The sequence below is a fragment of the Myxocyprinus asiaticus genome, chromosome 46 (genome assembly GCF_019703515.2).
Source record: "Myxocyprinus asiaticus isolate MX2 ecotype Aquarium Trade chromosome 46, UBuf_Myxa_2, whole genome shotgun sequence".
Taxonomy (NCBI): Eukaryota; Metazoa; Chordata; class Actinopteri; order Cypriniformes; family Catostomidae; genus Myxocyprinus; species Myxocyprinus asiaticus.
Genome location: NC_059389.1, coordinates 26,346,941 through 26,374,792, shown reverse-complemented (window position 1 = coordinate 26,374,792; position 27,852 = coordinate 26,346,941). Strand labels below are relative to the sequence as shown.

Here is a 27,852-nt window from a genome sequence, read left to right as displayed (position 1 = left end):
AGAGAGCGTTTAAACCACTGTTCACTTCACTTCTCCACGTGTAACGTGGCAACCGGAGATGGCAAAGCTCATCAGCAAGTGAAGCTTATTCTTTATTTCTTCAAATAATCGCGACATGGACGCGGTGAACTTGGACAGCAAAGTAGATCGCTTTAACGGCAGCATGGAGGAGCAGTACCGGACGCTGGCGTATGACACCGCGCTAAGTACTTTACTCGCAGTGCTGGTCTACGTGGTGGTGAAGGTGAGCCTGGACGGAATCCGCCAATGGCGAGCTCGAATCTCAGTTTTGATCGTTGGCTCAGGTCCGATCGGACTGACCGCGGCGCTGGTCGCTGTCCGCTCCGGGAAGGTGCTGAAGTTGACGGTGCTGGATGAGCGCTACCGGAGCGCGCTGCTCTGCAGACCCCAACAGATCGCGCTGGATCCCCGCAGCGTCCGCTTCCTGCTGGACCTGGGGGTGGATTTCGACAACATGGAAGGGTGCTGGCACAACGAGCACTTCTTCACCAAAATCGGAGTGTTTCAAGAGTATTTGCTGAGCATCCTGGAGCAGAAGAAGCAAAAGGTTGATGTGAAAGTCCATTTGGGTACAAAGGTACGTGCTTGCAGTTTCTCTGTTTACAGCATTTCTTGCAAAACCACGTGCAAAAGTTATTTTTTTTTTTTATGTCATTTTATTTTGTAGTCGTTTTTATTTATTTATTTATTTTAATAGAAATTTTACTTTATTAAAGTATTTATTTATTAAAATGATCTATATTTTCATTACCTGTGGGTTATTTAGTTCTGTAATGACTCAGTCTTATCTTCACGTCCACACTATTAATAGGGGCTAATTATTATAATAATTACTCAATATAACAGTCTGAGCAGGTCTTTACTTCAGTCAGCAGACTGCACACAGCTGTCTAACAAACTACCGAAGGTAGATGACATTTCTTGCTTTGTCTGTTTGTAATGATTTTTTCTTTAACTTTTGCGTTTTTAATTGACCAATTTGACTTTTAGTAATTTCAAGTGCACATTCTCATTTTAAGAGATTAAAAGTGGTTAAAATATGTTTTAATGTCTTTCCATGCTTTTGAAATCCCTTTTGAAATTTCTTGAAGCCACCATCATCTCAGGAGCCTGCAACTGATACTTTGAGGATCTATTTCTACCTGATCTAACACTTAAAATTAATTTAGCTGATGTAACCTAATGTATTTAGATTCATTCAGTGGTGTTAAATTACATTCCTGACTTGAATCAAACTAGTTAATTTAGAAGCAAATTGAAGCAAATTTGTGTGCTTTATTTGATCCCACAAAGCAGAGGAATAGGCTTTAGGAAGATAGCATAATGCTTCTTTCTGTGGAACTGCTAGCTCAGTCAGATTAGCAATTGGAGGACATCATCCTAAAAGTTCTGTCAACGTCAGAGAGCCGAGTAGACAAGGAGCTCAATAAAGCTGCTGTTCATTTGCAGAAAATGACCTTCACCAGTTAAAATCCATCCAATACAACCAAATTTCCTGGAAACATAAAGTATGCCAATATATTGACCATCATATGCTTTCTGCTGTGTGGCTCCTGACATTTCCTCAATGCCTCTCTGAATTAAAAATGTTATCTTTTTATAGAGAGCGGCTATTGTATGAATATACAAGCGAAAACACATTTCTATAACCATGAGCCAGCTTGACAGATAACTATTACATAAAAGGAATTAGAATGGCCAACCAGTGTTGCGGTGTCGGTCTCAACGGACAACCAGACAAACCAACAGAGGAATGTTTTGATACAGCCTGATCTCATGAAAATTTGAAAGGGGTCATGAAGTGCTTTTTTTAAAATAATTGTATCATCTTCCCTGAGGTCCACTGATAATGTTAGTAATGGTTTTTTTGTAGCATTAAAACAGTAATAATTTAGTAATGTATGTTCATTTTCCACTCTTGTCTCTGGACCTCTGTCTGAAATGCTCAGTTTTGCCATAAGCGTCTCATTAAAACGTCAACGTAAACACCCACTGTTCTATTTGGCTAACAGTGTGCAGCCCCTTAATTTCAGCCATTATTGAAACTCAATCTGAAGAGAGCGAACAAGGTCTACAACATTATAAAAATAAATTTCAGGGGTTACACTTAATGCACATCCAACACATTGCATCTGAATATATTAAACTGTTCATGTCAAGCACAACTGTTAACACTCACACCCTGTCTACACCGGATGCGGGAGCATCAAAAGCAATAGAACCCATTATAATCAGTGATGCTGTTTATCATGAGCCCTGTTCACACATGCAACCAGGTCAATTACAGGAAAATCGTTGAGTTGCCTTTACTAGTAAATGTACCAAATGTCCTGTTCACACATACTATCAATAAGAAGCTACTACTGCCAACATCACAAATAAACGATTTAGAACGTTTGTGTTGATGCGCCCGGTGTAGACAGCCTCAAGCTGTTGCGTCGCATATTGTTTACGTCTTGTGTCTATACTTTTGAAACGGTGAGTATTTTAACGTTTACGGATTGGCCTCATTCGCTTCCATTGTAAGTGCTTCAGTGTAACCCAGATTTGAGCTTTTAAGGGGGACAAATTGAAAAAAAAAATATTGTAATCAACATTATGCCACAAATGCTGTCGATTGATCTTAACTTGTATTGGACCTGGAATATTCCTTCAGTGCTCTCCCGAGTTTTAAATAAATAAAACCTACCTCCCTACCCTAAACCTTAAACATAAACCTAATCGATAGTGTCATAAAAAGCAAATGTGACTGTAACACTTCTTAGTGGAAAGGAGGAGGTGAGAAGCAAGATTTCCTGGTTCAGGTAGGGGTTTTAATCATGCACCCTGACGCTTACAATTCCACACTCGTCAGCTTCACAGACAAACATTTACTCAAACACTTCCAGTTCATTACACTAATAATACAATAGAATGCAGCGTCGTGGCCTTTCTTGCGCCAGTCTCTCTCCCCGACTGCTGGCGGTGTGGTTCTTTTAAGCCGCTCTCCCGTGCTCACTGAAAATAGAGACAGGTGTTAGACATAATTTAGCTCAGGTGTAAGTGCCCTTACCGCTTTCTCTCTCTCCGGAGAGATGCTTGACCACGCCCCCGCTGCCACAGTGACATAAAAAAGTGCAATTGTTGAAACTAACATGTAATTTTGTGGTGCTTATGACACTTTCTGCTCACGTGTCATCTTGCATGGTCATTGGGAATCATACCCTGTCCTTTGCATCACTATTGCAACACTCAGTTGAGCTAATGCACAATTTGATTGTGTTTAAACAAGCTTGTAAATGTAGTTGGTTATGTAATGCAAGTGTTTATAAACTGATAATCTGCCATTTTACTTGTGATTTGTGTGAAAGTGAATAAAAGTAATTGTTGTTGTAACGCATCTAGTGTAGGAAACTGCCGCAATACATATACAACGAGCCACGTAAAAATAATTGTACAAAAATGTAAGTATAGTAACATGACTCTGTGAGACCAGGTTGTTTTGATTACACCAGAGAGCCACAGTGTTGTTTTAGGGCATTCAGTTATTTATTTGATTAATTTATTAAATTGTCTGGTGTCTGTATTGCTCGGAATGATTATATATAAGCGGTGCAGTTGGAGCCATTCTGATAAGAAACAACCATGAACCACTGTTAAAGATTCACTTCTACTATCTGGTCCCTTTCTGTCGACCTTCTGTTTTCTTTCTTGCTCTTCTATCTGGGTCTGTTGTGATGGCCAACAGCATTTGCTATAAAAGTGCTGTTTCTTTTATGGGCTGCTGCATGCTGTAAATGGTTTATTTTTAAGTCACAGCAGACGTTTGTTTGGGTTATTTTGGAAATCTTATCAATACTGGGCTCCTCTGCAGTCTTACTCTGACTGCCACAGATTTGGGTGAGACCTATTATAATGATCCATCATCATCTCTCTCTCTCTCTCTCTCTATATATATATACATATATCTATATATATATCTATATATCTATATATCTATATCTATATCTATCTATCTATCTATCTATCTATATATATATATATATATATCAATATATCAATATCTATCTATCTATCTATACAATATGTATATAATATATGGGCCATTCTACAGAATTGGTTCAAAGTCAGAGTTGGAAACATCTTGAAAAAAATGTGTCTTTTTCCACAAATTGTGTATGTATGCAAATTGTATAATATCCAAGGTACACATTTCTAGTAATTGTGCAGTTAATTCTCATATTGTATTTTCAAAAAGTTTTGGAATATTTTTCCTCTCCCCAAATTTGTCACTACTGAAACACAATCATATATAATTTAATAAGAAGGGTTATATTGACCTATTAAGATTTTGTTTACATCTACCTCGTAAATATATTTTTTTGCTATTTTATTAAAAAGTTTTCACAGGTAAATCAATAACAATTACAATTTTAACAATATTTCAAATGTAATTTATGAGATTTGTTGTATTTTGAATCCAGTCTCAAAGGCATAAAGTTGATCATACTGATTTCAAAGTTAAGGATTCATTAGTTTGAATATACATTGAACCAAACACTATCATAACATCCTAGTTGATAATTCAATATACTTTATTTTTGACAAAACATCCCATGTTTCGGTCGTGACTGCACATTTTCGGTAGTGACAGTAATGTTTTGGTAGTGACCACGGCTGAATCAGACTGTCAACATTTTATGTTAACACAAATAACTAACTATGTTGCACATATGCAGCCAGCACATATAGCAGACGCACATCTGACAGTAAATATCTGATAAGACCACCTAGCTGAAGAGCTATTCTATACTTTGGGTCTTGAGGAGAGTTCTTCCTAACTGATTGTCCATTTCTACATCTCAGATATATAACATATGAACAATGTCACCAACATTTTGCTTTTGAGTTATTCAGATAAATCTTCAGAACCACTGAACGTTTGTGTGTGTGTGTGTGTGTGTGTGTGAGTGAGTGTTTATGTGTGTGCTTGCATAAAACATTAATTTCAGGATACTTTTTTCCTTGCTTCTCTGTGAGTGAGTGTTCTAACTTATGACATTTTCTATAGTTACTGGTTTTTGCTCTTTTTATCCTTTTTTCCCCCAGTGTGTATGTGCACTGGTGTCTGATCACCCTCACTGGAAGTGCTAGGTGGTGTGGAAGCCCTGCAAAATGTCTCCACCTCTTGTTGTCTTTTCACCATCATCCTGTGTTTTTGCTGTTCATGCTTTTCTGACGTCATTGCTCCCTGTCAGATAATTCACTGATACTCTTCAAATTTCCTTCTTCCCTTCGTTTCTTATTTCTTTCTCTTTCTTTTCTTAAGTATTCCTGGTACTTCACTGGGTCATCCCTCAACCTTTGTCTGTATTCTCTCAGTCTCTCTGCTCTAGTTTTTCCATTTTGTTTAGGCATGTTTGTGTTTTATGTCATTCTCCCTGTTAAGTAAACCATAGAAATTAACATTACTGACAACAACCTAACAACCCTTCGCTAGTATCGCGGACTGCACCCTTAAGTAAGTGTTATATTTCAGCTGGAATTTAAACCACATCACATTACAAAATTTTAGCTCACATACTAAAACACTACTAAAACATACTAAAATACTAATGATTTGCATAACTGTACTAAAATTTTGTTTATTTCCCCCAGGGATTACAAAGGATTAAGTGTTCCCTTTTTTCACTACCAAAACAATGTCACAGCCGAAACTTCACCACATGTTTCGGTCGTGACTGTTTTGATAGTGACAATTTTAGCTCAAAGATGTTAATCAGCACATGATTAGCTAGCACAGTTCTGAACAGTTGTACACACATAAAAATTAAATTATATGGAATAACACCCAAAAAAGTTTACTTAATTGCAGAAAAAAGGTGTTTGGTAGTAACGTTCCTTAAAGTTGCACACAGATTTTCAGAATTGTGAACACATTTACCTCAAAATGATGGGAACTATCTACTCACCATGTAGCAATGAGATAGAGGGACACAGGAATATTTCCTGATCAAAAATGTAGGGGTGTGGTTAAAATCAGTCTCAGCCAATGGACTAAAACATACACTGTTTCGGTAGTGACATGAAAATGCGGGACACATTTTTTAACATACATTTTCATGATTTACAAAGAAAATATAAAAGAAATATTTTTTTTGAACTTCACTTTTTAAAAAATAAAAAATATATTTTTAAAAACAACAATGGAATGAAATGCAAATATTATATCAATATCATTTTCATAAGTTGAAATTTAGGGGTTAGGGTTCGGGACAGCCCCAATTGGTGACAGCCCAACTCACAGGTGAAGCGAATAATGTTGATGGTTGATAATCTCCTAACAAGGCCACATGCCAAGGTCTGGGTAGATTAGATGGTAAGTGAAAAATCATGTTGAATGCAGGAGAAATGGGCAGAAGTAAAGACCTGAGTGACTTTGACAAGGGCCAAATTGTTATGGCCAGATGATTGGGTCAGAGCATCTCTGAAACGGCAAGGCTTGTGGGGTGCTCCCGGTCAGCAGTGGTAAGTACCTACAGACAGTGGTCTGAGGAGGGACAAACCACAAACTGGCGACAGGGTGTTGGGCACCCAAGGCTCATTGATGCGCGAGCGAAACGAAGGCTATCCAGTCTGGTCCGAAATGACAGAAGGTCTGCTGTGGCACAAGTCACAGAAAATTTTAATGATGGTTACGGGAGGAATTTGTCACAACACAATGCATCACACCCTGCTGTGTATGGGGCTGTGTAGCCGCAGACCGGTCAGAGTGCCCATGATGACCCCCGTCCACCGTCGAAAGCACCTACAATTGGTACGTGAGCGTCTGAACTGGACCTCGGAGCAGTGGAAGAAGCTCGCCTGGTCCGATGAGTCCCGTTTTCTTTCACATCACGTGGATTGCTGTGTACGTGTGCACCTTTTACCTTAGGAAGTGATGGCACCAGAATGCACTGTGGGAAGACTACAAGCCGGTGGAGGGAGTGTGATGCTCTGGGCAATGTTCTGCTGGGAAACCCTGGGTCCAACCATTCATGTAGATGTCAATTTGACATGTACCACCTACCTAAACATTGTTGCAGACCAGGTACACCCCTTCATGGCAGTAGTATTCCCTGCTGGCAGTGGCCTCTTTCAGCAGGATAATGCGCTCTACTAACACTGCTCGGGAATGGTTTGAGGAACATAATGAAGAGTTCAAGGTGTTGCCCTGGCCTCCAAATTCCCCAGATCTCAATCCATTTGAACATCTGTGGGATGTGCTGGACCAACACGTCTGATCCACGGCAGCTCCACCCCGCAACTTACAGGACTTGAAGGATCTGCTGCTAATGTCTTGGTGCCAGATACTACAGTCTTGTAGAGTCCATGCCTCGGCGGGTTGGCAATGTTTTGGCTCATCAGTGTGCAATAGAGGACACTATGCGCTTGACTTTATTTTAATCAAGTCAGCCTTTACTCTAACCCAACCCTAACCCTACTGTTAAACCAACAATAATCCCAAAACAATCCAATCTCCAACCCTAACACCACCATATCCACCTCTAACCATATTGGGGGCTGCAAAAACAAATCTTGCAAGTATCGCAGCACAGCAATTATCATCAAGACATGACCAATGTAAAATTAAGTGCATTGCTTTATGCACCATAACTTTTAACCAAAAGTTAAAAAACCATTGTCTGACCAAACTGCCGAGACATTTTTAAACCAAATTGATTTAAAAAATGTATTTATTAGATGATAACTGGATACCACTCGCTGAAAGAAACATGCACGTAAAGAGGTCATGTGACAGTGATATAGCAAAATAATGTTTGAAATGTTTATCATTACATGACATACACTCTTTCACATATTATTAAATAAAAATATTTGGCCTTATCAGTATATACTGTGCAATATGCAGCAAGTACGCCTTTATTCCATTCTGAACACAGCCATATACTCAGAGTTTATGTTAATGGATTTGTCTCAGACATTCAGGCCTGTCCATTAATGCCACCTCTCTGATATACTAGCTAGACACATCCACATCCCTAGACAAGCTCACATCCAATGAAAATAACAAGACTTGAGTTTGATTTCATTTTGAGCTATTTTGGGTGACAAACTGTCAGTCTGGTTAAATAAAAATGTCCTGCTGCTTGGAGGATGACACACATCAATGACAAACAAGAATCTTTACCAGTCACCCTGTCTCTGCTAATTAATGATTAATGCTCATGAGATCTGCCATGTCACTTTTTGAATTGTTCTTTGAGAAATTAGGTATTTTTAGAATTCTGTGGATATAGAGTGCAACAGTGCACACTTTTTGCACTCTTGGTTTCGGAAGTATTTTTGGTATTCTTTTCTTCCACAGGGATTTAATAAATCCCTTCACAAAAGAAGTGTAAGCTCCGAGGTGAATCACAACTTTATAAACTTTTAGTTGAAGCAAAAAAGTATTTGAAAATTTGACAGAAGACAAAGGTACATGACTATGTACTTAACGTCTTTCATGAGGGAATGAACTACAGATTTTTGCTTTTTTTTTTTTTTAAAGAAAAGGAGGGGCAAGTCAAAAGAATTTTTTGTGGTAATCAATATTGTGCCACAAATGCTGTCGATTGAGCTAAACTTTTGAACTTGGAATATTCCTTAAGAGATTTAAATTTTGTTTCATCTAATTATTTTATTTTTATTATTAAAATTTCTCCACTTTTTTTGGACGACCAGAAAGTCACCTTTAGATTTGTGAATGAAAAAGGCTCATGCCCCTGCTGCCCCCCTTCTAAGCAAGCCACTGCATTGCAATGCCCTGGCAACCACCCAATACACACTATTGCAGGAACACCACTCACATTTTCTTCAGAAAATATAAATAAATCTAGTTTCCATATACAGTGCTGTTCTTGCAAAGACAAAAATTTTATTTCTAGACATTGCAAATTATATATATATATATATACAGTACTGTGCAAAGTTTTAGGCACTTAAGATGTTTCACAGAAACATTTGTCTTAGATGGTTATTTATATTTTCAGCTGTCAATAGGAAAAATACATTTTTAGACTCACAAACATTACTTTTGCAAATAGAAATGATTAGAACAGAAGAACAGGGAGCCCTGCAACAGATGTCATGGCCCCCACAGAGCCCCCCACTAAACATCATGTCAGTCTGGGATTACATAAAGAGACAGAAGCAACTGAGACAGTCTAAATATATAGAAGAACTGTGGCGAATTCTCCAAGAAGCTTGGAACATTCTATCTGCCAACAACCAAGAAAAACTGTGTCCAGGTGTACCTTGGAGAATTGGGGCTGTTTTGAATGCAAAGGTGGTCACACTGAATATTGATTTAGCTTTTTATGTTTACTGGACTTTGTTTGATGTTAATTGATAAATAAAAACTATTTATGGCATTATTTTTGAAGACATCCTCGCTATGCAACATTTGTCACAAGTGCCTAAAACTTTTGCACAATACTGTATATACAGTATATATGTTAGAGTTTAGTTTAATCAGCCAAAACAAATGTGGAACTCTAATTCAAAACCATACCCAGTTATAACCTTCATGCTGACCCTTCTAACCTAAACATCTCTCTTGTGGTAATTATCCAGTTTAGTGAAGAGTACCTGAGGAGGATCCCGATGGGGGAGTGGCCACGGGTCATTGTAGTTGCAGATGGCTCATGTGGTGATTCGTGTTCTGTTCTGGGCATCAGTGCTGATTACATTGTAGAATCATGTCGTGCTTATGGAGCCAATGCCACTATAGAAAGACTGGACCAGAGACAGGTGAGTTACATACAGTCTTGATAAACTAATCTGGCTATATGCATGCATTTAATTGTTATTTAATGTCAACATGAAATCAAAGATCAAAGTTGACCCTATTTAATTTCTTAATACATGTTCTTTTTTGTTCTTTTTGCATGACTCACAATTATTTGAATGAATAGAAATGCTCTGCCTCTGAAACAACATTCTGTTTCAGCTGATGTCACCTAGTCCTTGTAGGCAAGGCAAGTTTATTTATATAGCACATTTCATACACAATGGCAATTAAAAATGCTTTACATATACATTTTAAAGAAAATACAAGATACATAAAAAAATTAAAAACAATTAAGAATATGAAATAAGAATAAAAAGTAATAAAATAAATGTGATTTTTTTTTAATGATTCAAATATATAATAATAAAAAGAATATTAAGTTGTTAACACCATCCATAACTGTTGTTAACCTTCCCTGATTAAACAGAGGATAACCAAAAATTGTTTACACACACACTGAGAAAAAGTTATATAAAAATAAAATAAAAAGAATAAAATAGAATAATTAAAATGAAAGAAAGACAAAAGCAAAATGATTCAGTGAAGCACAATGCTCAGTCAGAAAATGCACAGCTAAACAGACTTGTTTTCAGTCTGGATTTAAATGTGGCTACTGTTGAGGCACTTCTAACCTCTTCTGGAAGCTAGTTCCAGCTGCGGGTGGCATAATAGCTAAACGCTGTCTCACCTTGTTTTGAGTGAACCCTCTGTATGTCTAACTGACCTAATGATCTGAGAGGTCTGTTAGGTTTATATTCAGCAAGCATATCTGAAATGCATTTAGGTCCTAGGCTATTGAGCGATTTATAAACGAGTAATAGTACTTCAAAATCAATTGTAAATGTAACTGGAAGACAGTGTAAAGACATGAGGACTGAAGTAATATGCTCAGTTTTTTTTTTTTTTTGGTTTGGGTGAGAATCCTGGCAGCCGCATTCTGAATAAGCTGCAGGTGTCTAATGGCCTTTTTGGGAAGACAGGTGAGGAGTCCATTGCAGTAGTCTACCCTATTGTGGATGAATGCATGAACAAGTTTCTCTAAGTCTTGACTGGACACAAAACATCTAATTCTGGCTATATTTTTTAGATGATAGTAGGCTGATTTAGTTATTGCTTTGATGTGACTACTGAAACTAAAGTCTGACTCCAAAATGACACCAAGATTTCTTACTTGATTTTTTGTCTTTAGGCCTTTGGAGTCAAGTTATGTATTCACCTTTAGAATTTTGCCTTTGTTGCCAAATAGAATGACCTCAAGTTTTGGCACATCCAACTGTTCATTTCATCAATGCACTGGCACAGAGAGTCTATGGGGCTGTAGTTATTTGGCAATAGGGCTAGTTAGATCTTCGTATTGTCTGCATATCTATGGTATGCAATTAGGTTCTTTTTCATAATTTGGCCTAGTGGGAGCATATACAGGTTGAACAGGAGCGGTGCAAGAATTGAGCTCAGATTCATAGTTGCCTATGTTCACATAGTAACCCCTACCTTCTAGATATGACCTGAACCAGCTGAGGACCATCCCAGAGAGCCCTACCCAGTTTTCCAATCTGTCTAGGAGAATGTTGTGGTTATAACCGTGTCAAAAGCAGCACTGAGGTCTAATAATACCAGCGCTGATATTTTGCCTGAATCAGTATTTAGCTGAATATCATTAAGGATCTTTATGAGTGCCGTCTCTGTGCTATGATGCGGTCGAAAACCAGATTGTAAATTGTCCAAGTAGCCATTCGAGATTAAGAATTTGTTCAGCTGATTGAAAAAAAAAAAACATTTTAATTGATTTTGCCTATGAAAGGAAAATTTGAAATTGGTCTGTAGTTGTTCAATATTGAGCTATCTATATTGTTCTTTTTAAGAAGGGGCTTGATAAATGCAGTTTTCAAGGACTTTGGAAATGTGCCTGAAAGGAGTGACGCATTTACAATTTCTAATAGATCTTTTTCCAGATGGTTAAACACATTTTTGAAAAATGTTGTGGGGAGTGTGTCAAGACAGCAGGTTGAAGTTTTAAAATGCTGTACTATTTCTTCCAGGGTTTTGCCATCAATTTCCTCAAAATCAGACATAGTGATTAATTTCTGAAGTTTTTGTGGTGGGTGCTGTCTGACCTCAGTGCAACATGAGGATGAGCTGATCGCCATTCTAATATCATTGATCTTTTTCATGGAAAAATATGCAGACTCGTTGCATTTTCTGTCAGAAAGCATTCCACAAGCAACCTGTGTTGGGGTGTTTGTTAGTCTCTCTACAGTATCAAAAAGAGTGCGGGTGTTGTTTATATTGCTGTTAATAATGTTTGAGAAGAAAATCTGCCTAGCTGTGCCTAATTCCAAATTGAAAGCATGAAGGCTGTCTTTATAGATATTATAATGGACTTAAAGTTGTGTTTTCCACCACATTCGTTCTGCTTTTCTGCATTTTCTTTTCATGTTTTGCACTGCTGTTGTATTTCTCCAAGGTGCTTTATGCCTGTCAGTGATCATCCAGACCTGTACAGGAGCAATGCCATCAATAGCATTTTTAACTTTTGAGTTAAAGTTATCGAGGAGATCATCAACACAGTCTGTGGATATACTCGGTTTCAAAGATATAAACTTGATAAATTGCACACTAGTGTTCTCATTTATGTACCTCTTTTTGACAGAGTCAGATCTAACTTCAGTGGCAGAAATCAATACTTCAAAGACGGGGACCTGGGAAGCTCAGCGAGTACTGACGCTGACTACCACCACTGGAGTTGCGAGTTCGAATCCAGGGTGTGCTGAGTGACTCCAGCCAGGTCTCCTAAGCAACCAATTTGGCCCGGTTGCTAGGGAGGGCAGAGTCATATGGGGTAACCTCCTCGTAGTCGTGATTAGGGGTTCTCGCTCTCATTGGGGCGCATGGTAAGTTGTGTGTGGATCGCGGAGAGTAGCATGAGCCTCCATGTGCTGTGAGTCTCCGCGGTGTCATGCACAGTGAGCCACGTGATAAAGATGTGCAGATTGGCGGTCTCAGAAGCGGAGGCAACTGAGAGTTGTCCTCCGCCACCCGGATTGAGGTAACCACGCCACCATGAGGACCTACTAAGCAGAGGGAATTGGGCATTCCAAATTGGGAGAAAAGGGGATAAAATAATAATAATAATAATAATAAAATAAAATAAAATACTTCAAAGAAAATACAGAAATGGTCAGATAGCGCAACGGCCTTAATAATAGTGGACAAAATGTTCAGACCCTTGCTTATGAGCAGATCAAGAGTTTGTCCACGATTGTGTGTGGGTCCATCTACATGTTGAGTTAGATCAAAAGTGTTTAAAACTGTTTTGAGTTCTTTGGCAGTGTTGTATTCAGAATTAGCTATATGAATGTTGAAATCCCCAGCAATAACAAAACAGTCAAATTCAGAAGAAGTTGTTGATAACAGTTCTGTAAAATCATCAACAAAGCCAGGAGAGTATTTTGGAGGCCTATAAATAATTATAAATAGAATGCGTGAAGCACCTTTTAGGACAATACTTAGATATTCAAAGGTCAAGTAATCACCAAGTGACACTTGCTTACATTGAAAGACATCTTTAAATATTGCCACTAATCCTCCACCTCTCCTAACAGCTCTGCAGACACTCATAAAAGTAAAGTTTGGAGGGGCTAATTCATTGAGGACTGTTGCATTGCAGCTGTTATCTTACCAAGTCTCATTTAAAAACATTAAGTCCAGGTTGTTTGTGGTGATGAGGTCATTGACTAAAATTGACTTGTTCTTTAGTGAGCGGATGTTTAAAAGTGCTAACTTGACAGTATCTGTTTTTGGCCCCACAATAATGTTGGATTTATGTCTAATATGCAACAGATTAGATTGGTTTGCCATAAGTATTGAGAAAACCTTAGTCTTTCTATCACTTAACATAACAGATGTTGAAAAAGCTACTGACACAGCTGGTTCACGCTTGTTCTGTAAACATTTGTGAGTGTTGCTGCTACTGTAGCGGGGACCAGATACACATTAATTAGAGCTGTTATCAGTTGTTTGTTGTTCTTCGAGAGCAGAAGGATGAGATGTACCCTTGTGTTGTGGCAGCGGCTGGAGAGCTCTCTCTGAGGGAGGGTGAGCTAGGCCTGCAGGCTTTGGTGGTAGAGGGGCCTGCAGTTTTTTGGTTGGTATCTGGGGGCTCACAGCAATGGAGTGGGAGAGCTTTCTACCAGCATACACTAGTTCCACCATTTTCTCAGAGAAGCTCAGAAGTGGAGATGTTACACCTGGTAGCGGCGGTACAAACAAATGGATTAATCTCAGATTATTTTACTCTGGATGGGGCACCTGGCAGGGTTGCCCTCTTTCCCCATTATTGTTCTGTCTTGCCCTGGAACCATTAGCAGCCATGATAAGAAGGGAAAGTGATTTTCCAGGGGTGGTGGCGGGAGGTGTGGCGCATAAGCTTTTGCTTTACACAGATTATATTTTATTATTCGTCTCCGACCCCATTAGATCTATGCCTTGCCTCCACAGAATTACTAATTCCTTTTCTAAGTTCTTGGAATACAGAGTCAATTGGTCTAAATCTGAAGCTTTGTCTCTGACAGCATACTGGCCAGTAACGGCTTTCCAGCCGGGCACCTTCCAGTGGCCCAAACAGGGTATTAAGTATTTGGGCATTTGGGCACAGCAAATTTGTCTGATTTAGTTAGAGCTAATTTTGACCCTTTAATAAAAAGGTTTTTGAGCTATGTGGGCAGGTGGGCTTCATTACATTTATGTATGATTGGGAAGGTTAATGTTATTAAAATGAATTGTATTCCAAAATGTAACTACCTGTTACAATCTCTCCCTGTAGATGTCCCCCACTCTTACTTCAAGCAGTTTGATAGCATAGTGAAGTCCTTCATTTGGAATTGTAAGCATCCTAGATTACATTTTAATAAGTTACATAGACCGATTGACAAAGGTGGGCTAGGCCTACCCAAGATTTTGTTTTATTATTTGGCTCACTGGTTGCTTCCACCTGAGAGAGCCCCTCCCTGGTTTTGTATTGAACTGGAAGTTCTTGCCCCTATTCCGCCATTGCAAAACCTTTCTATCAAACTAACTGGAAAAGTTTAGTCACACCCTGTTATCTCGCATTTGCATTGTTTAATTCTGACATTTATTTAAATGTTGCCTCGAACATATGGCTGAACCCAACATTACGTATTAATAAGTCCCCTTTCTGCTGGTCAGAGTGGATTGTGAGGGTGGTTACTACACTCAGTGACCTATATGAGAGTGGAGTGTTGAGATCTTTTGAATATATGGTTCAACATTTTAGGATTCCCAGATCTCAGTTCTTTAGGTATTTAAAGCTGCGCCACCTGTTCTGTACTATTTTTGGGAGTAGCATACACCCCCCTAAAGCGGCAGATACTCTGGGAGAGGTGATTACTGCTTTTAGAAAAGGTCATGAGGCATCGGTGTATTACTCCCTGTTAATTTAGAGTCTGGGGGACGGAGCTTTAACTTCTATCAAGAGATTATGGGAGAAAGATTTAAACTTGGTATTGGAGGAGGGAGTATGGGCTAGGATTCTAAAAAAATGTCAAGTCTAGAGATGCAAGGGTGCATCTGATGCAATTAAAGATTCTATTGGACCCCCTCTAGATTGTATAGGCTTGGTCTAAAAGACACACCCACCTGCTGGCAATGCCAGTTGGAGGATGGATATATAACCCTTGCTTTCTGGCCTTGTCCTAGGATTCAGGAGTTTTAGTTGAGAATTTTGTTTGCGAGGTCCTGGGCACTCAAATTCTGTTCTGTCCCGGACTTTTTGTTTTGGGTGATGGGGCGGTTATTGATATAACTGACAGGTATGTAAAAAAAGGTTAGGGAGGGATGGACATATCATTTTATAAATTGATTCTGTGTGTGTATGTTCTGTTTGTGTAATCCTGCTTTTCGAATCAATAAAAAATTTTAATATCAAAAAGAAGTGGAGATGTTAACGAGAGGGAGAAGGTGTGTGGTGACAAAGACTGTGGCTCTGGTGTTTCTGGAGACTGATGTATGTTGTTGTTATCTTGGCTCCCTTGGCTTTTTTCCTGGAAATCATCCTTGGGTCCTGTATCTTGGAGCATTTTTAAGTCGTCACAGTCTGACTGTAGTATGCTCTGTGTGTGCGGCTCAGCCCCATGTTGTTGTGTCTTCGCCGTGTTATTGAGGGATTTGTCGATCAAATGTCCATCCAGGTGCTGAAGTATGATCCTGTGGTCATCCAAACACTGCAGTGGTGTTTGTGTGCCATCCAGGTTGAGTGGATTTGAGCATGTTGCAGGATGAAGGAGGGAGAAGTAGATATTGTCCTTTAGCACTTTTGCACCAAGTTTGTTTGGGTGAAGGCCATCTAATTTAAAGTTCTCTTTGACTCCAGAAAAGATTGAAATTACCAATGTAGTTCAATCCTCTCATGTTGCAGGTTTTATGCAGCCAAGTGTGTACACTTAGCAACAGAGAAATCCTCGGGCTGGGAGTGGTCCACTGATGAACGACTGAACTTTCAATCTTCCAAGTGTTTCAAAGAGTTCATTGAAATCCCTCTTAAGGAGTTCTGACTGCTCTTTCTGAATATCATTTTCCCCCACATGTATAATAACTCGATTCACAGTCTTATGGTTCATCAAAATGTTCATAAGTTCCTCAGAAACCATTGCTCGAGGAATCCAGCAAGTTATTATAGACCCGCTACCAATGTTTCTGATAATGGAGTCCCCCACTATCAGAGTGCTGGGCTCGGCAGTGGTCTCAGCTGAATGCCGCTGCCTGCTCGACCTTGAGCGCCTACCGGCTGTAGTGTTAGCTGCTGGTTGTTGTGAACTAAGCCTGATCATGTTTGGGGTTTCTTCCTCCACATTCACTAATGGTTCAAATCTATTTTCAAGATGCATCGGGGGTGGAAGAATACCAGTATTGGTTAGTCGAGTCATAACTGGAGTGGAAGATGCCAATGTGATGCGATGATGCAATATGCGATGATTGTGACTGTCTGATATGTTGAGTACCTTTGGGTCTAGCTCCCCGTTTATGCCATTGGTTTTTGCTCTCACTTTCATCAGTCACTTTTGCCATCTGTTTTGCTGGGGTTTCTAAGCTCTGTATAGCGAGGAACGTTTGATTCACAGGACTCACCAGCTGTAGGCTGAGGGAGTCCACGGTGACACTCTCCTGTGTATTTCGTCAAGGTTGGCAATACTGCAAGTAGTTTTGTTTCAAGAACTGTGATTTTTTGTAGAAATCTATGGCAGTTTGTGCAGCAAGTGGAGCTTGATCTGAAAGGAGGCATTTTCTTTCTCATCTGTCCGTTTTCTGGAATGTAAACTGCCAGTTGTAGGAGGCTGGTAGACCGCTTTCACAGAAAAAACTCCCTTTTTGTAGTAAAATATCAGTCCCAAAAGTCTCTGGTTGTAGAGTGGGTGCCAAATTATGTCGTTTTGAGCACTGTGCTGAACTTCTGATATAAAAATTAGAGATTAAAATGTAAAAGCAAGGGAGCAAAGTGTGGAGCAGTGAGCAAATGAGTCCGAACAGTAGTGAAGCAGGAAGCAGGAAATTGGAGACAGGGAAGAAAATGTTAACCAATGGCCAAATAGCTATTTTATACATTGTTAAGGCTACTGCTAATGTTGCCTTTTTAAAAATCTTGCCAATAGTTTAAATAGCATTTTAAATGTGCACTCAGCAATTTTTTCCTCGTTAAAAAAGATTTACTCCTTAAGAAATGAATATTAATTTTGAAACATAGGAATATAATCATGAGCAATCACATGAGATGAACACTCCAGTCATATCAGTAACCTTATAAAAGCTGTTTTATTCTACATGGAGAGGGTCCGCACATGGGGACTGCCATGTTAGAATCACATGACCAGCCAAATACTACTCGCTTAATCTCAATAACCGCCTTGACTCTTGGATTAAATTAATCATGGCTGACGGTGAATACTAAATTTCTACAATGGCATCTGTAACTAAAATCTATTGATTTTGAATTATGCTGCATCCACGCCGCTAGGTGTCACTGTTAGTCCAAGATGACACAAATGCAAAAGTTACTGAGTGCACCTTTAATACCAGTTAAATAATAAAAGTTACAGCAATAATAGCAAATAACAATAGATGTGTAAAAGAAGCATTACCATTGAAAAACACAAAGATGCTATCAAGGGTGAACCTGAACTTTAGACTCCAAACATAAAATAATAAATGCAATGCTGCCTTTTTTAACTTTTTAATGGCTTGTCTGCTATGTTGACTTATCCTGTCTTGCTTTTGGAACATGTCTATATAATATATGATGTATTACACATTATCAGTCAAAATATTAAGAATTAATTGATTGCAGGTGTTTAGTGTTAAATGTTGATTAATAAAACATTAACAATTTTAAAGTCTTTCAACTTATTTAAAGTAAACCATGAATCAGTATTTCTATTTATTGTTCTTTCTGGATTTTTGTGTCACTTCTCTCTTCCTCTTACATTTATTATATCTTACCACATCATCAAATCTCTATAACGTCATTTGTTCTTCCATGCTGTTTTTCTCAGAAATATCTTGTTTGTGTTCTTGAATATGAATACAGTGTTAGTGCACACAGTCTGTGGCCATGAGGTCATCAGGGTCTTTCAAGGCTGAATAAGACTATGAATATGGGTGAGGAAATTAAGACATTACGAATAATAATAGTCTATTTCTTCCAGCAATAAACCCTGATGCAGCTGAACCAGAGAAAAGCTATCAGGCTTCTTCTGTAACTGCAATAGCATACAGTTGTTAATGTGTACCAACTCATTCAGAGTGAGTTTGTCTTCGTTTGTACATTTCGTCAAATGTTTAACATTTGCCTAGGTTTAGAATAACAATTTGTACAGGTTTTTCTCTCTCTTTAGTTAATCAGCTTTTTGTTTGAATAGATAAGGTAACATTTTGTAGATTACCAAGGTCAGCTTCCATCAACTGACAGGCTGCTCTATCAACCTGTTTTATGTATGTACAGTAATTCATGAAAAAATATTTTATAATTTTGACTTTCTAAATAAAAAAATAACCAGTGAAGTAGTTTCGTTTTATAATATTAGGCTATTAATATTTGAAAAATTGTTGTCTGCTCAATAAAAGTCAGGACAGTATATTCAGCAAGCAGGAAACACTTTTCATGTCATATGACAAGAAAATCATGAAACAGGAAGTTATATCACAGAGAGGATATACACTCACCAACCACGTTATTAGGTACACCTGTACACCTACATATTCATGCGATTATCTAACCAGCCAATTGTGTAGCAGCAGTGTAATGTATAAAATCATTCAGATACGGGTCAGGACCATCAGAATGAGGAAAAATAGTGATCTCAGTGATTTCGACCGTGGGATGATTGTTGGTGCCAGACAGGCTGGTTTGAGTATTTCTGTAACCGCTGATCTCCTGGGATTTTCACGCACAACAGTCTCTAGAGTTTACTCAGAATGGTGCGAAAAACAAAAAATATCCAGCGATTGCCAGTTCTGCGGACTGAAATGCCTTGTTGATGAGAGAGGTCAACAGAGAATGGTCAGAATGGTTTGAGCTGACAGAAAGGCTACGGTAACTCAGATAACCGCTCTGTACAGTTGTATTGAGCAGAATAACAGAATGCACAACATGTCGAACCTTGAGGTGGATGGGCTACAACAGCAGAAGACCATGTCGGGAACTTTATTAGAACCAGTGTTCCTAATAATGTTCTCAGTGAGTGTACAGTACATCAATAACTATGTCATTGTGCTACTACATGACAATAAACCACAAAAGTCATAAAAGAAAGCACAAATAAAATCACAAAATGCTTTGCACTCTGTTTACACCTGTATTTAGCGCTGACCACTTGTGATCGGAACACCCGAAACGCATCTTAATTCTTGGTGTAAATGGGGTCTTAATTTTTTGTTCTTTGATTTGTGTGTTTCTGTGTGTGTAGTTACCTAGCTATAGTTTGGGGACAAATATGTAGCCAGAAGTGAGCTTAATCGGACAAAACCTCCCTTTGGGGACATTTTGGGATGTCCTTATTTGGAAAAAGTCCATACATAAATTAAAAGTTTCTTTTTTTTTTTTTATTCTAATAATGCAAAAGGTTTTCTGTTAGGGTTAGGTTTAGGGTGTAGGTTAGGGTTAGTTTATAAAACTTACAGTACAGTAGTTAGTGTTATACAGTATAAAAACAATAGAAGTATATGGTATGTCCCCATTTCGACAGCTGAACAAACGTATGTGTGCTATGTTCAGGCGCATGCGCCGACGATGCGCACAGATGAGGACTGTCTGCCTGTCAAGAAAATCTGGGAAAAGAAAATATTTTTTATTAAAAAAACAAAACAAAAAACTGAAAATGATCAAAAATGGTGTTGATAGGTGAAATTTGCCAGAATTTCATTGTTTTGGGCTTGTCTTCTAAACAGACTGTTTAACTTCCCATATTTAATAAATGTATAAAAAAAAGTTTAAATCTGGGAAGTTCTACTTTGCTCTTTGTTCAAAAAAAAAAAAAAAAAAAAAAAGAAAAAAAAATTTCAATTTGGTATTTACTGTATGTTTACAATTTATGTCCCAATGCTCCTGTCATTACCATCACTCAAAGCCTTTAAGAGAACAGTTGAGTTCTTCCAAAATAGTTTCTATTGGGTTCTGATGGAAATAAGAAGTGACTTGGGAGCACATCATTACCATCACACATCATTACCATTATACACAACATCAAATGAATCAGTTCCATTAGACATTACACCACATTAGAAATCTACTCGAATATTTATAAAGGTCATTACCATATTTTTATTCCAAAACATGCTATTGTATAGCCAACCATTGATGAAATACAGAACAGGTTGAAGAAGTTTCATATTTGAAGATTTCGAGTAGTCAAAAGTGCCTTAATTGAAGAATCACCCTTATGCATGAACAAGAAAATAATAATGTGTCTCTGTTTTAGGTTCCCACACCAGAGATCCGAGCTCATAGTTTATACTTTGATCTATCAGCGTATGGTATTGACACTCCGAAAGAACCACACAGCTCCAGCCAGCCTGCAGCAAAACCAGGATTCCATCTGAAGATATATGGAACATTCCGGAACCGCTACATGGCTCTGGCCTGCACTTCAGGTGCAGACTCCAAAATGATGCATTTCCTGCGCCACACAGCCAACTCTTCTGTAAGACACTCTTCTCACATTCATCTGTTCAACTCATGATCTTAATCCAATTTTAACTTCAAAGCCCATTTTACTTTCTTTCCTCCGTGGAAAACAGAAACTTTCATTGTATAGAAAAAAAGTTTAATGGAGGTAAATAGTGACTTCTTTTGCATTCCACGTTTAGAGAAAGAAGTTTTTCAGCTAAGTCTTAAGTAAAGTAGTCTGATTACTATTTTAGAGAAGTAATTAGGAATTTGTAGTGGTTAACTTTTCTGAGTAACTTCTGCTTTATGTTGGGTATTAAAATTGTTTATCGCACACCTAGCCATTGATTATACCTTATATGTAGGAAAACCTTATATTCAATATGTCATATTCAATTAACATTGAGCTTTTATTGGATAAAGTAGAAAAAGAAATGGAAAAGTAAGACTGGTAGATGACTGTATCGGGTACTGAAGTTTTTACAACTCTTGCTCTGTTTTTGCTTTACATTTTGGCAAGTTTGATTAATTTGGGTTATAGAAAAGAAACAGAAGCAACAAAGAGTTAAGAAAGTAAAAGTAACACTTTAAATTAATGTTCCCTGTGTTAATAGTTTGTAAACGACTAATAAGTCATTCACATTGCCTTATAAATCATTTATATGCAGTTCTAGCAACATGCTTGAAAAGGGCAACTTTCATCCAATACTTAACAAATAGAGAGCATTTTAATTTGCATGTTATAAATGCTTAACAAATACTCTTATTTAAGCATGAAATGCCCTAATTCATGATTTTTGTCACAATGCAGCAAAAATAGACTACTATTGTGATATTAAAAGGAAGGATTATGTCATTTTGCTACAGTCTGCCTTGTGTTATTTTAATTACTGTTTTGTCTTGACTCACTTGTGTTGTTACTTTACTTGTCATGTTGATGTCAAAATAATGGTTTTACTTGGTCCTAGTTACCTAAAGTCCTCTGCAAAAACACTTTTCAGTTCTGCATTCACTGCATCTATCATATAATAAAGACTGATGACCAATAAACCACAGTGAACTTAATGTCAGGGTTTCTAATATGTTGGCATCAACTTATAAATGCTTCATATGTGTCCACTGTACATTAAGGTACATTTTCATAAGTTACTACTGTTGAATATGTGTTATTAGGCATTTATGACATGTAAGGTAATATAGTTCATTATTTGGCAGGTATTGTATGAAAGTCACCCTTTTTATCCATGTTGTTATTACCGTATATCAATGATTTATAACGCATTTGAAAAAGAAATATTAGTCATTAATGAACCCCTTTAGAATCCTCTAAAAAAAGGAACATTAATGTAAAGTGTTACCAAAGTAACTGAGAATAAGAGCTAGAGAGAGAAGAGACAAGACTTTATTAGACAGTGACGTCGTAGCACACAGCCGTCAGTGTGACATGAAATGTAATTCACAGAGACGCATATTGTTACCTGGTTACAGCCAGGATACAGTATAATTGTCTGTATGTGTAGAGGGAGACTAAATGTAATGGGCTTGAAAAGACCCCTGTGAGGATGTGGAGTGGGGGAACAGATGAATCACTGGACCATGTATGGTTCTTTAAATTCTATTACTACAGACAGTTCTACTGACATGAATATACCTCAAATTGTGCAGCTTGTTGAGGGGAGATGTGCTATTACTTTTATAAATGATCAGACTTAATCTTGGTGGATGATAAAATGAGTAAAAAAGCCCATAGTCTTACATTGAAGGAGAGACCGCAGTCATATAGGGATCAAAATATCATAGAGACGTGGGGTGGGCTCTTGACTTAAGCCAGTGAGTAGCCAACCAGAAAATTCTACGCAAGCACATAGCAAGCAATGTGCTAAAAAAACAAAAGAAGAGAACTCGGAACACCCTACCAGGGGCCTGGCCACCTCTGGAGTCGCGAGTTTGAATCCAGGGCATGCTGAGCGACTCCAGTTATGAGTTAAAAGTTATCGAGGAGATCATCAACACAGTCTGTGGATATACTCGGTTTCAAAGATATAAACTTGATAAACTGCACATTAGTGTTCTCATTTATGTACCTCTTTTTGACAGAGTCAGGTCTAACTTCAGTGGCAGGAGAAATCAATACTTCAAAGAAGGGGGCCTGGGAAGCTCAGCGAGTATTGACACTGACTACCACCCCTGGAGTTGCGAATTCGAATCCAGGGTGTGTTGAGTGACTCCAGCCAGGTCTCCTAAGCAACCAAATCGGTTGCTAGGGAGGGTGGAGTCACATGGGGTAACCTCCTCGTGGTCGCGATTAGTGGTTCTCGCTCTCAATGGGGCACGTGGTAAGTTGTGCAAGGATTTCAGAGAGTAGCATGAGCCTCCACATGCTGTGAGTCTCCGTGGTGTCATGCACAGCGAACCACGTGATAAGATGAGCGGATTGACGGTCTCAGAAGCGGAGGCAACTGAGAATTGTCCTCCGCCACCCGGATTGAGGTGAGTAACCGTGCCACCACGAGGACCTAAGTAGTGGGAATTGGGCATTCCAAATTGGGGAGAAAAAAAGGGATTAAAAAAAAAAAGAACACCCAACCAAATGCATAGCAATACCTTGACAACCACCCACAACAACACTCTAGCATCACTGTGTCGAGTTTTGCAAGAACTACTTAGAATTTTTTTTCCAGAACAGGTAAAGTTTAGTTTACGGAATATTGTGTTTGTACATGTAGTTTACTGTGACTTTTCCTTCTATTTTCTCAGATCATGAAGAACATCTTCCATCAGTCCTTCAACGCATATAAGACAGACATTGAGTCACGTCTGAGTGAACTCACCCTACATCACATGCAGTGCAGTCGGAAGCTGTTTGAGATCATGCTGTCATACAGACGAGTTAGTGCTGCTTACATTGAAGGAGATAATGTTTCAGTGACTGTGGAAGGAGAAGCTGCAAGAGTGCTTAACTTTGACACTGGTGAGTTGGGCAAACTTTTGTCCTCATCCACATGCTTCTAGGCTAAATACTTTTTTAAAAACTCTTTAAAAAAATGTTTGACTTGGATTTATAACTATTACACATTAGTTTGAAATGCAACGAACACAAGTGGAGTGATACAAACAGTAAAAGTCTTTGCACACCAGAGGCGACACGATAATGAAAAACGAATTGCAGACGAATGGCCCTTTCACATTAAATGTGAGGCAATTGATCATACACCTTTAAAATAGGTGGCGCTAATCGACAAGCAATTGTACCCTGGTACGGTAGGTGGCACAAAGCACCTTTCAGCTGGTTTGCCTTCTGCCCATCACAGATGAGAAGAAGAACAAAATACGAAAGACATTAAGCAAGGGAGGTCTCTAGCGAGCCGATCGAAAAAGGAAAACAGATTTATCTACAAGCTGCAGCTATACATTTGCTCAAAACCTTGCATGTTACAAATTAAATGTGAAGACTTCTAAACACCCCAAGAGTCTATATAATACACACAATAAAGCAAAATCCCAACCCAAAATCCCAACAAAACCCATGTTTAGTCTGACCCATTATTAGATACTTTACTGTTAGCAACAGTATAGCTGTTTACGACTGTTAACTATATCACAGCTATAATGATTACATCATTTTGTGAAGAAAACACCACATTTTAGGTATATTAAGGCACACAATAGAATTAATATTATTAATATTTGGCGAAGAAAAACACTTAAGCACTTAACACTTAAACACTTATCCATAGAGTTGTTTATTAAAAAGTGATACAAAGGAAAATATGCTGCAATACATTTTTTTTTTTTTTTTTTAAACGCCGCAATATTTATTATATTAGAGATATCAGAGAACTCAGGTAAGATTAAATGCAAAGGCAAAAAAGCAGCATTTTCAAATACATTATAAAGAAAATCCACATAAGATCAGAGCATTGTTTTAAACGGGATGCAAGACAGTGATGCAGCAATATCATTTACATGTTAAGAGAACCCATATGAGATTTAATTTAATTTTTTCTTCAGTTTTTAAGGCATTTGATGCAAATGAAATACACATTCTCACTGCTGGTTCAGGATTTCTTCCTTGAGTTACTTCAGCGTTTAATATTGGTTGTCAAATCAGCTTTCTGTGCTTTAGCGCCACCAGTTATGCTAGTTTTGGTAACTGCAGCGTCTCCTGACATGTGATCCAAAGCTCATATTTTATTGGTCAGGGAATTTCATCGCGTTTGGTGTGCAAAGACCTTAAAGTGTCCCAGTGCTAATGGCCTGAGCTATCAGCACTCTTGGAACGCCTCTCGTTCAATCAGATTCGAGGACCAGAACTAACTGTTGTATAAAAAAGCAATATCACATGTGCAAGCGAGCTGTTATGGCCATGTCGGTGTTATGCAGCAGGACAAAACAGCATGACTGTGCACGTGATATTGCTTTTATACAACAGTTCAACAAAAAAGTAAACAAATAAGTAAGGAAAATCCAAAAAGCATCCCAAAACTCTCGTGTTTGGAACTACTTTCTTTACGCAATGGACATGGATCTGCCATTGTTAGTTTGAAAAATGCAACCAAACCTCCGTTACTAATAGTAACAACAGCTTGGGCTGTTTCTAACAAGTTACTGGAGTAATAAGGACGTGTGTGTATGTATGAGAGAGAGCTAGAGAGAGACTCAGCGTTTGTGATTACCTGCGTCTGTCACTGTGATGAACAGTAATGTTGCATTCCACTTCAAATTTTGATGCCCTTCCCTTGCTGAATTCCCTCTGTCTCATGGACTCAGATGTATGTCATTGCTTACGTGACTGCCCGCTGGTGGAACCCGTGCAATGGGTTTAAATGTTACAGCCTAATCCCTTGATCACTTGAAAGTGGCTATGAAGCCCGTTGTCGCTCTTGCAATAAGGCTGATCATTTTGTGGAATTATTTGGTGATTTTTGCAGCTGAGAAAACAACATCTTCGGAGATTGATGCAATCCCAGATTCAGGTAAAGTTTAGTCGGGATTTCAGAGGCTTATATATCAATCTTTTCTTTTATATATCAATCTTTTCTCAGTATAACTCTTCTAAACTGCTTATTTGACCTAACTTCACTTAAAGCTGTAAACAACTTTCCCTTTCATAATACACTAGATTTGTGTGGGGATGGGGGTAGGTTAAGTGCGATCTGCTGTGTTGTCACAATCGAGTTGCCTTTTGGGAGATGGAACTGCCTGATGGTACATATGAGTAGGCTTGCTCCCTCTGTCAAAATCGAGGGGTTCAGGCTCTGTCAGCAGAAACTTCCCTCGCCCACTTCAAAAAGTGAAACGGACTTCCAAAACGGCAGCTGCGATTCCCCCCAAGTGCTTAGGGAAGTTAGCAAGTTTAAAGTGAAGTGGAATGCAGCCCTGGTCTCCTTCCAACTTGCAAAGTTAGGTATCAAAATGATCTCTATGTTTCCCAGTCTTAAGTACGATTTGAGGGGGCGTTTATGTGTATCTTCCAAGTAAACTTGTATGATAATTCCGATAGCACGTCGCCATCTTTTGGAGTAAATATGTAATTTCACAGTTTTGAATAAAAATCTCTTTAATTACTCTGGTTTAGAATGTAACAAACACAAGTGAAGTGATACAAACAGTAAAGCATCCTAATACTGTTATGACTCCTTTATCAGCACTCTTGGAACGTATCTTGTCCAATCAGATTCGAGGACCGGAACTATCTGTTGTATAAATTGATATACATTATACAAATGTTGATTTCATTTTATAGGTAGGAGGTAATATATTCTAAATCTAATTGAGAACCTTATGAATTGATTAAAGTGTTTGAATAAAGAGGATGACACAGTAATTTTTTTTAGAAGTTTAAAAAAACAAATCTTCGTAAACATAAAAAATGCACATGAAAATCAAATTCAGCTGGCAATTTTTGCCCCTTAGTGTAAAAGTCAATTTCTTACACTACCTCTCAGACCATATGAACTTGCATTTTGTATACTCTATAGCCTACTATTTGTCAGTAATCCGTTATATAATATGCGTTTGTTGATTATGTGATAGGTTGTGGTGTGAACTTTGGCATGAGAGGACTGGAGTCGCTCGGATTGTTCATTTACAGAACTGCCACGGCACTGGACCAAAATGATGTGTTTGAGGCGCTCTCGGCCAAAATCCAGCACTCCAGACACGTGGCAGAGACTTTCAAGCAAACCGGACTGGCCTCTGCAATGTTTGAATGACACGTGCACATTCGTGTTTGAGTGAGCAGTATCTGTGCGTGTATGCTTTGAGATACATGATTAAGAACTTGCAGAATGTAATGCTTACAAACTGTGATCTGAAAATGTTATTTATCTGATGTTATTGAACATTGTGTGTGATTGCTTTTATAAGCAAATGTTGTTTTGAATTTGGAGTATGCATATTTGCATTTAATTTGTGAAGTTTATTAGTGTAATGTGATGGTAAAAATAGTTCATGGAACATTTGTGTGTATTTTATTTTTTAATTAGAGCTGTCAGAATTAACGCGTTAACGCATGCGATTAATTTAAAAAAGCTTAACACGTTTATTTTTCTTAATCGCGATTAACGCATTTACCGTTAATACAACATAAACGCATGTTGGGCAGAGCAGAACCTATGTAATGTGTCTGCCTGGAGTCATCATTTCACTCACTCACTCTCACACACACACACACACACCAGAGCCCATATACCAAGGTGTACCTACAAGCTTAGCACAAAATAGCATAACGCAACAGTCCGCTACACTCTCTCCTTTGATAGAGCCGTGGAGGTCTTTAACAGCGATTTCGTGATAAAAAGATGGAGAAAGGATCTCTTTTGCTGCCTTCATGTGCTATCGGAAT

At 38.3% G+C, this 27,852-nt stretch overlaps 1 protein-coding gene across 1 annotated transcript; it reads left to right on the top strand.

Annotated features, from left to right (window-relative positions):
• On the top strand, positions 1-27,809 carry si:dkey-234i14.6 (uncharacterized). The gene is made up of 5 exons (XM_051690374.1): positions 1-598; positions 9,616-9,792; positions 20,818-21,039; positions 23,763-23,976; positions 27,042-27,809. Exons 1-5 carry the CDS (start codon positions 116-118, stop codon positions 27,218-27,220), a joined length of 1,275 nt encoding a protein of 424 aa, XP_051546334.1. The 5' UTR covers positions 1-115; the 3' UTR covers positions 27,221-27,809.
• The last annotated feature ends 43 nt before the right edge of the window (positions 27,810-27,852 follow it).